At 28.9% G+C, this 11176-nt stretch overlaps 1 protein-coding gene across 1 annotated transcript in view; it reads right to left on the bottom strand.

Moving 5' to 3' along the window:
- LOC111639906 (geranylgeranyl transferase type-2 subunit alpha-like) overlaps nucleotides 1–10723 on the bottom strand; it is a gene marked incomplete at its 5' end in the record, with an annotated part of 24633 nt that extends 13910 nt beyond the window's left edge. The window contains 2 exons of the mRNA XM_023385862.1: nucleotides 6096–6283; nucleotides 10593–10723. Coding sequence (XP_023241630.1) covers nucleotides 6096–6283; nucleotides 10593–10723 — 319 coding nt within the window. The remainder of the gene's footprint in view (nucleotides 1–6095; nucleotides 6284–10592) is intronic.
- Between the last annotated feature and the right edge of the window lie 453 nt (nucleotides 10724–11176).

Genomic DNA, 11176 nt, shown 5'->3' with positions numbered 1-11176 from the left:
ATTTCCTGGGCGAGTTCTGTGTACTTGCTAATTTTTTCAGTGCATGTGTTTTGTACATTGTGAGTGTTTGGAATGGCTATGTCTATAATGTATGTGATTTTATTGTGTTTGTCAATGAGTGTGATGTCTGGTCTGCTGCGGTAAATTGTTTTATCTGTGATTATGGCTCTGTCGTAGTACAGTTTGTGCGTGTTGTTTTCCAATACTGTCTGTGGAATGTATTTGTAGTATGGTTTGTGGATGTCCAATAATTTGTGTTTCTTTTCAAGCTCTTGATATATTTGCTACTTGATTATGTCTATGTAAATAATCTGACTGTGCCAAGAGCTTGCAACAAAAGTGATGTGTTGTATGGTTTCTGGCATGATGTGACATTTTCTGCATGTGTCGTTTGTGATTGTTGTACCTTTGATTATGTTTTCTGTAGTTTTTAGTATTTATGACCTAATCCTGTATGGCAATCACAAATCCTTCCGTCTCCCCAAAGAGGCATCCCTGATCTAACCAGATGTTTCACACAGTTCTGTCAACAAAATACTGAGCCAGGTCATAAGGATGCCTGCCATGGAGTGCCTTTCGAGCCAATGTATAACTCCAAAAGAGTATGTGAGTACTGGGATGACATATGTGTTTATTGCTTTAACTGTGTGTTTTGCATTTAACTCTGTTCTGAGGATAGCATTCAACCTACTTTGGTATTCTTTAATTAACCTTTGCTTTATTTTTATGTTCTGTTAGTTTGGCCTGTTGGAATCCTAAATACTTGTAGAACTCACCCTCTTTCATGGATTCAATAATGTCTCCATTTCCAAGTGCAAAATCTTCTTTCTTCAGGATTCCTTTTTCTATGTGAAGTTTTTTTTGCATTTGTCTAAGCCAAACTCCATTTGTATGTCCTTGGTGTATGAATGTGTGATTTGTAGGAGTTGATGAAGTTGTTTCTGTGTGGATGCATAAAATTTTATGTCGTCCATGTACATGAGATGTAACAGCATAAACTGTGTTGTTTTTTCATGTCTGATATTGTAGCCATATTGCATGTTGTTTAACATGTTGGATAATGGGTTCAGGGCTAGGCAGAACCAGAGAGGACTCAAGGAATTTCCTTGAAAAATTCCTCGCCTAATGAATATTTCGTTTGTTTGTATGGAAGTGTTACTAACTCTGAGATATAGTGTTGTTCTCCAGTGCTGCATAGTTTTTTGGAAGAATGCAATGAGTAATGGATATATTTTGTTTATTATTATTATTATTATTATTATTATTCTCATCATTAGGGATGTGGGAATAAATAGCATGCTATGAAAATTAAGGGAATTTTAATCAGTGATTCATCATCAATGATTATAAAAAGATTACAAGATATCTTGCAATCCATTTTCTAGATTTATTTATTTATGAAGTGAATACATTCATTACACAATGAAAACAGATAAGAAAATCAAATAATATTTAAATATTATATTTATACACATTTGCATTACATAGCACATCTGCGTGAAAAGAGTTATAAGTAACAACATGGGTAAATAACAAGAAACAAAATCTTAAGGACTGATGAAATATCAGAGAAGTCTGAATGGAATTCATGATGATATCAAAAAATTCTTTATTGAATATCCACTTTAAGAGACTAAGAAGTTTAAGTCAAAAAGATTTTTACAAAGATTCTGAACAAAATGAGTAGGCAATTACTATGCTGAAATAATCCCTATTTAATTAAAATTTAAATCTGAACTTTTATGTTTCTTACATAAAAATGATACTGCTTGTATGATTTGACTTCTTTAATTTTAAATAAATCATTTTCAACTATTTTACAGATCATTTCAAACAGATGAAATTTTTACACAAAAATCAATTCAATAATTCTGTGAAAATTAATACTTACTTTCTCAAAAGCTTTTTTTGTACCAGCTTTATAAATTTTCAATTTTCTCTCTCTCTCTTTTTGTTTAGCTGCTTCTTGCTCGGCAGTAGTTTTTACTTTCAATCTTCCATGCTAAAAGTAATAACAATATATGTATATAATAATGTATATAATAACGATGATGATGATTATAATTATAATAATACTAATAATAATATTTGGGAGACCAAAAACCTATGTGGGGATATAATAGTTCTCACAACTAATTCCATTCATTGTAACAGATAGACATTATATTGATTGATTAAGAATATAGTTTTATACAGGGCTGTGCAATGCTATGATACAGAGAGGCAGTCACATCTGGCGGCATAAGCAACATTTAATGGGTGGCATTTCAAAGACTTGCATCATACTGAGAAAAAATCTACTGCACAGCACTGATTTTATACTCTTCATCAATACAAAATTCTCAACACAAGTACCTTCAAGAACGTGTATGCTAGGAAAATTTGGAACACAAATTCTCATATGGGCTGCCCTCATTTTATGCTGGTCTGATTTACATTGATCGACAATAACATTGGTTTCAAATTTTCCCCTAAAAATCTCAAAACATTTTTCTGCAATGTGTAGAATAATTTTTGCAACTGCTAAATGCAATTATTTTTACCATGCCTTATGGTAGTGCTAGTAGCACTAGCAGAAACATTGCTTTAATAATTCTAAGCAGTTTTGGTTTGTTTATTATTCTAAAGTATTTACTGTTTACGTGATATTTTACCATTTTGCAGTGAAGTTATTGCTTCTTTGGATACTGCACTGGTATTAAATAATCGCACCATAATAGAAATCATAAAAATGCAGTGATGTTTCTAATTTTACAACATTTTCAATAATTTTTTATCAATCTTCTTCAGGATAAAATGGTGATCGAATAATGGTTTTTGTTCAAAATGAACAGAACATATACATATTTGTTATACATTTATATTCCCTTCATTTCAAAAGAAAACTGCTTTGAATAATAAGGTTTCAAATTTCAAATACACTACGTTATTCAGACATTTCCATTTTTCAAATAATACCTGAAGGAGATCTTAGGGGAAAATTAAAAATATTTGTTTTATAGTGAAATAAAGTTGCTGGGCTAGATAAAGGTATACTGTGGTTATTTATTTGTTTCATTGTCCACTTTTGTGAATTATTTTGCTTTCACATAAAGTAAACTGACATTTCACAATAGTAAATATCATGTTAGCAATAATTTTATACAGTAAAAGTCCTGTAATCCAGCAAGCAGCTGAATTATTGAAATTGCTGAAATATTGAGATGAAGAATGAGATACAATATATCCGGAACAGATCACTCACAAACCTCCTGGAATTGCTTGCCAAATTTGATCCCAGAGCAGTAGCCAATGCCTCGACTGTCTCAACAGTCATCTCATTGTCAACAAGTTCATAGTTTTTCTTTTGCTCATCACTTTTTTTAAGTTGGTATTATATTCAATGTTCAAAATTTGTTACTCTGAAAGTTGTCAACCTGGTAAGATGTGAACTCTGAATAAGGAGTTTGTCAGAGCCGTAACTAGGCAGGTGCAACAGGTACATTCGCACAGGGCCCACTTGGAAGGGGACTCAAACTGCTGTTCAAAAGAAATTATACTTTTAAATCTTAAATTTTTCCTCCTTTTTATTGGTGATTACATTTTGCCTTATTTACATCCTAGATGTCTACTCACCAGTGTTCCCAACCGTGGTGACTTTTAGAGGGACGTAGTGATATAGCGGAGACCGCAGACAAATCAGCCAAAAGTAGCGACTTTTGAAATTTTGTTTATTTATTTTTTTAGAAATTTAAATTTATGTTTATAGTTTTCAAATTTATAGATTTTTTCTCTACTTTATAGAGCTCTCTGGTAATGACTAATATTATTATATTATGATATACAAAACCGTATTTTTAGATTTTTCTAGTGTGCAGAGCTATAAATCTGTAAAGTTACATTTTGTAAGAAAAATAAATCTGCCCGGGGATTTTTTTAATTGCTAAATTGCTAAATAGAAAACGTGGTAACTCTCGAATAAAATCTTAGTCTCGAGGTTGTAAAAGGCGTGCAAAAATTCTGACATAATTTTTTGCTTTGTAGTGGTACGTATATATGTTGTATACCTCAACGGTGGATTAAGCAGTAAGCAAACTATGCGGCTGAGTAGGGCCTCGAAGGGGCCCCCCAAGGTCTTTAAAATGCTACTGAAAAAAGGCTGATTTTTGCTTTCTCTATGGCTCTTCTTTACAATACATGAGTGTTGCTGATTTTAAAAAAAAATCAACTGCAGATCTCGCTATTAAATATAGCAAAGATTAAAAAAAGTACGAATTCACAAGTGAAATTGAAAGTTTTAAGTTTGAAGTAACGACTCTTATACAAAATATAAAAACTGCATCTCCGCTTAATATTCTACAGGCTCTTCATGATTTTGGTTTAATTGAATCTTACCCAAATATCAATGTCGCTCTTCGAATATTTCTAACTCTTCCCATTTCTATTGCTTCGTGCGAGAGAAGTTTTAGCAAGTTAAAATTAATAAAAAATTTATTAAGATTAACTATCGGGCAAGAACGATTGTCCAATATTTCTATTATTTCAATAGAATACATTATCATTAAAAATANAGTGCAATTCATTATTTTCCAATTTTCTGATATATATAAATATATATATATATATATATATTTCAGTTCAATCTGAGGTAATGGTACTGATATATATTTATTTCTGTGTACAAATTCAACAAGTTCAACTAAGCTATTCTCCTTTTAAACATTTAATGCACTTTGCACTGAATCTTATTGTAAAGATGATACCAATAGATGAGTTTAAGAGGCAACTACTTCAAGTGTCAAATTAGAATACATACTAAAAAGTGCCATAATGTTCATAGAAATTTGCATTGTTCTTAGGCTTACCTCAGGTTGAATGGTACTGTTAGATGGATACAGGTCTTTAATATCTTGACATTAATTAAAGATCTGTATGCATCACATATTAAAGACAGGTCTTTAATACATGATTTTTCAATTTTAACTCTTTTAATGTTTTGCAATACACAATGTGAAACACAGATGAGTTTTTGTGGAGCATTAAAGAATGTTTTCTAAATAGTAGTTAAACTTTTAAAATATATTAAATATTCAACTGAAAAGAAATATAGCTATACAAATGTATAAATACTCATACTACTATTTTATATATAGTACAGGTATCCCTTATATAACACAGCAGTTACATTCTGAAAAAGTGCCATGTTATGCAAATCCATACTCTACAAAACAAAGGACTAATGCAAAACATACGGTTATGTTCCAGAAGTTAGAAAAAGTATACTATTCTTTTTCATTACTAAGAGGTATATGTTTATTAAAGCAATCAATAATTTATTTCCAATCAATAATTAATTAACAATGACAATTAAAAGTACTGTATAATGCATTAATATTAATTTTAGTTAAACAAAAGCATTTTCTTTTTACAAATATCCTTGTCATCTCGATCTTGATCAGAAGTATCAGCAACATTTTCATATTTTTTATTTTTATCATAAAAAATTTTTATCGATGACAAAATATAAATATGTTTTTAATCAAAAATTTATTCTAGTGAATTGTGTTTGTTCAATCAAGTTCCTAGCATCTTTTGTCCAGAATTTGTGTTCAAATACTAAATTGTTCCAGAACCAAGACATTTCATTCATTTTTATGAATGGTTACTTATCTACAGTTAAAAAAATTTAACATTTACCTAAAAATAAACTTTATTAAATATGAAAATTGATCTATGTAAAGAAAACACAATGACTATCTGAAAGCAATGACAACAATATCTGGTTGATAGAAAAATTAGTACAATTTATTTCTTCCTTGTCCTATCAGTTTTTGTTAAAGTAAACCTGACGAAAAGCAAGAAATAATTTGAAAATTTCAATATTGTAAAATCTGTACACAAATTTGAGACAACACACGTGTTTACTTGAATAAAAAAAAAAATATATTGAATAATGAAGTTTACACTTAAAAATTGTGAAATTTTGTACAGAGGATTTCCAATACTGTGTTAGAGCAAATCTGAAAGTTGGGGATATCCTCAATTTTCAATCATGTTAGAGTGAAACCAGGTTGTACAAGGGATACCTGTGTATCAAAGATTTAATATAGACTCACAGTTTCTCTCATCCATTTCGAGAAATTTGTTACAGAGATATATTTCTTTATTCCAATTAGGTTTAGGCATAAGTAAAAGACTCCAGCGTCTATGATGCCAAGCGCCATATGATTTTGGATTTTTTCTAAGACATTCTTCCACTAACAACAATTCGTTTTCCAATAACTGTTGTAAATCATCACCTACTCTGCAATAAAAAGTATTTAAAACACTTTAATCCTACAAATATAAACAAAATTAAAGAAAAAGCATTTTTAAACTTCAGGAATGTTATCAATATTGAAAATAAAGTTTAAAATAATCTTAAATTTGCCCCTTTTTTCTATAAAGTTGACAATAGAAAGTAAGTTAAGTATAAATAACATTTTTCAGTTTAATTTAGCAAAAATATGAAATAAAGATTTACTTTCTTTATTTAGTATTGAGAGAATATCCTTCTCATCTTCATATTTTAAAACTAAAATATAATTAAACAATATAACAACAGTTTTCTAATGATAATCTAAATATATAAAATTGCTTGTCCTGACTGACTGACTAAATGACTCACTCACTCACTGATTCATCATTGCCCAGAGCAAACCGCTGAACCTAAAGAGGTGAAATTTGGTAGACAGTTAGGGTACGTCATGGAAATGCACACTAAGAAGGGATTTTTTGAAATTCCTCCTCGGGTGGAGAGGGAGAGGATTAAGGTTTAACTGGAAGAACAGCTTCTACTGTACTATTTTACATGAGATTTTTTGTTTTTATCTGCGTTTTAGTAGGGTATGCCATGAGAATGCACACTAAGAAGGGATTTTTCGAAATTCTCCCACGGGTGGGAGAGGAAGAGGATTTAGTCTTCAACGAGTACTTAGGTGTATTAAATTAATAACATTTCAGACATTGTTATAAATATTTTTATCTATTTCGATTTTAAAAATGTTCAAACCGTTTTAAATTCAAATTTGTTATTGCATATTGATTTGCCTATAGAACAATTGTAAACGTTCCAGAAAACTGATCAAATTGAAAATAGTTTGTTTGATTTGTGGCAATTCTCATCATTCTCAGCGGTAGGTGTTATATAACAATTACTATGGTTGTTGAAATACTAAATATAAATGGGGTTTGCTTGCAAAATCCGCACGGGCAAAGCTGCGGGTAACAACTAGTCAATAATATAATAAAACATCTTACTGAAGCCATTCATTTTTAAAACTGAAAAGCTGATGTTTTTTCTTTTTCAACTGTTTTATAGTGTTAACTAGTTGCTTTTTAATTGTAAATTCTAAAAATGAGAGCAATATATCCCTGAATTTAGTATTCCAAAGTATTTAATAAAACACAAAATCTACAACTGCTACTAAAAAGTGGAAGATTATCCATATTCTTACTACAGATTGAAAGAAGTCAAATGACAAAAATCTGTTTTATTAATTAACAGTTTAATTTCTAATTATATATATTGTATTTGACATAAAATTGTTATCAATAATTAAAAAAACATGTAAAATAATTTTAATCCATCCATCAATTTATCCACAAGACTGCATTATTAATATAATTTTCAATTAAAACCATTTCCTGTTTAATATATAAACTAATAATCACAATTAAAAAATAAATTTGATCATCACATACACTCAAATCTCTAATGACAGTCAACACTGATAGTATTTTTTAAAATTTCATACTAAATACGCAAAAAATAGAATTGTGTCTAAATAAAAACTAAAAATAAAACTGGTAATAAATTCTTGATTAATTTATAAATATTTTTTCTTTTATTTTTCATATAAGTCTTTTTAAGAATGAATAAAGGAAATTTTTATCTAATGGTAGAACTTCATTAATATACAATGTATTAGGATCAATTTTACATTAAATTTTAATCCTTTTTCAGATTTGATCCTTCCTTGATAAAGCCTGACAGCACGTGGATCATGACAAAGTTATCAAAATCTTTATGTACAGTAATACCCCGAACTTATGCAATAGGTGGGACTGAGCGATAACCGCACAAGTCGAATTCGTGTAAGTCAGGGTTCACAATTTGTGTAAAATCCAAGTTGGATGTATGTAAGCTAATAAATGTTCTCATTAATCTTATATCGTCCGTAGATATAACAAACACAGAAATAAATAGCACAAAATAAATTGTAGCTATATGTCGATTCTGCGCAACACGTCCGAACATGTAAGCTGGACAATAGTGTGGGGGGAAGTGAGTAATCAAGGGTTGCGTGGCACTCAAACAAAAGATGAATTGACGAGATTTGAAAATTGCATAACTCCGGGTTTGTGTAAGTCGGGTAGCATAAGTCGAGGTATTACTGTACTTTCAAATATGTATATTTGTTAAGGACTGTTGTGTTTTATTTTGTTATAGCTTTTTAGAGTAATTTTCTTACATTTCTTTATCTCTACTTTCAATACTTTTTGGACTTTTTGGGTTTACTTATTAAATTTTATACATTGTCCAATTAAAATTCTACAGTATTTCACTAAGTTGAACTGTGCTAATTCAAACCTATTTTCTTTTGTATCTTCCACCCTTTAATGGGTCATTGATCTTCATTTTCTGTTATATTTTGTGTGAATACAGGTGATTAAGATAAACAAACACTACATCTCCATACTGAACACACCATGCCACTACAACATCATGTCTACATTGTTTTACTGAAACAATATGTTACTAGTGTTCTGATTCAGACACAGGAGAGAGAGCATTGTGGGTCCGAGTGTTGCGTACAGTATTATAAAATCTGACTGTAATTATTCTACTTAATATTTTGCACAAGTAGTATTAGTACAAATAGTATAAATATGCAAATCTAAACTGTAGCTTTAGTTAATTGAGAAGTTTCATTTGAATTTAATTCATTCTCCTTGTTCAGACCAAATAAACTGTAATTATCAATTATTTGGTACTTAAAAATTCTGAATTCAGAAAAGCAAGACTGAAATCTTTAAAATAATTTAATACAGGTGTTTACCATATTCTACAAACGATGCATCATTCCTTAGCTGATAAGTAACTATTAAATTATGTCAAATTACAAATAAGATGTGTTTTATTTTACAGTGGTACCTCAGGATACGAAATTAATCCGTTCTGAAACTGAAATCGTATCATGAAAATGTCGTAAGGTGAATCATTTTTCCCCATATGATTACATGTAAAACCAAATAATTCATTCCAGCACGAAAAACACACTCAAGTTAAAGCTAAGTAGTACATTAAAAAAAATAACTATAGTAAGGAAAACACTGAAAAATGCATTTTGTAGTTGTAAATGTATAAATAACCATAATAGAATAATAATTGATTAAAAAAAATGTAGTTTTATTTGCATTTTACTTTTGAGGATAGACGACGGTGGAGGTGTAAACTAGTGGTGGAGGAGAGGGAGAAGGGAAATGATACTAAAAGTTAACTTACATAACATAATGTAACAATAACTTAAAAATAACTTAGAAAAGATTTTAAAAAATTAGTGTTGTTTTATATTTTTTTTGTTTTAATTTTTATTCACTGCTTTTTGCTTTTTTTCCTTCACTTCCACCAGCACTTTCACTGGATAGAGGTCGCTTGGTAAAGAGCTTTGACTACTTTTTAAAATGTTTCTAAAATGACTTAGGCAAATGTCATTACTCCGAGTAGCAATACAGCCAGTGCAGCAATACCTTTTCGGGATGTTTCTTTTTAATAAAATCAGTCACTTTCTGATAATACCTCAAGATTTCCTTTATTGAGTGAGATCCTTCCACAATGAAGCAAACATGGGACTGAGACCGATGAACAGAAGTGAATTAAAAATGCTGCTGCAAACTAATGTAACGTCGTATGGTGAATTTTTGTTTGTATCGTGGAGCAAAAATATGTTCGAATTTCATGTCGTATCCTGAAAATTTCGTATGCTGGGGCATTCGTATCCTGAGGTACTGTACCACTGTATACTTAAATTTTTGTATAAATAAATCTATGAACAATACAGGAAATTGTTTAATTTGTCATATGAATAATATTAGGGCATTTTATTGGCAACTATTCTCTAATATTTACATTCATAAATTCCATTACATAGTTTCATTTATTTTATTATTTTAGTTTCATTTATTTATTTTAAATTTATCTTAAAAATACATTAGTAAATAGGAAAATAAATTGAGATATATTAAAGCCATACAAATCTATTTTATTTCTGAATATTCTTGATTGAAGCCTATTTTAAACAAAATCAAAGTATTATAAAAGAAGCATCAATCTGCTTTGTTGTTGCTGAAGACAGAATACTCAAATATGCCAAATTCAATAAAAATTTATGAAACAAACAGAAATTTTTGGCAACAAAACAAACAGATCAAACTCTTATTAAAATAAATTAATATTATAATAATAATAATAAACTTTCAAATGAAAAAAATATTCATATTAACTTTAAATTAAATAAATCTATTAAAAAATGTAATTTATTAATATCTTTTATAAAATATTATTGTGTTACTTTTCTTTAGACAGATGTAAAATAATTTCTTTTCGAAAATTCCACAAAGTATAGAAGTCGGGATTAGAACAGAGAAGTTGTGACGTTATCTGTAATGCTTCGTCATCATATTCCTGTGCTTCTCTCTTAAAAAAAAAAAAAAAAAATTATATAGCAGTGAAAATACAAATTATAAATTATGAATATTTATAATTATAGTATTTTTTGTTTAGTAAATAAATAATCAAGCATTAATTTTAAACTATAAACATTATATAAAATAGTTTTATTTATTTATTTGTTTGTATCAATTATTCAAACAAAAAAGAGTATTAATTAATGTTACATTCCATACAGGTTTTGTTACATTAGAAAGTGTTATAATAGACAACTTGTATTTATTATTTTTACATTGATTTATATTTATACACATAGTCAAATATATATGCATAAACGTATAACTTATATATGTATACATGCAAGATTTCAGAGTACTGGTATTTATTTTTTAGAAATTATTATTAATAAAAAGTTTCTAATAAACATCTGATTGTTTAGAAAGTAAAATGCTCTGTAAATTTAATTGCATTTTTAAAATTTATATT

The sequence above is a fragment of the Centruroides sculpturatus genome, unplaced genomic scaffold (genome assembly GCF_000671375.1).
Source record: "Centruroides sculpturatus isolate CEXI.00-Female unplaced genomic scaffold, Cexi_2.0 scaffold1195, whole genome shotgun sequence".
Taxonomy (NCBI): Eukaryota; Metazoa; Arthropoda; class Arachnida; order Scorpiones; family Buthidae; genus Centruroides; species Centruroides sculpturatus.
This window is presented reverse-complemented; position numbering and strand designations above follow the sequence as displayed.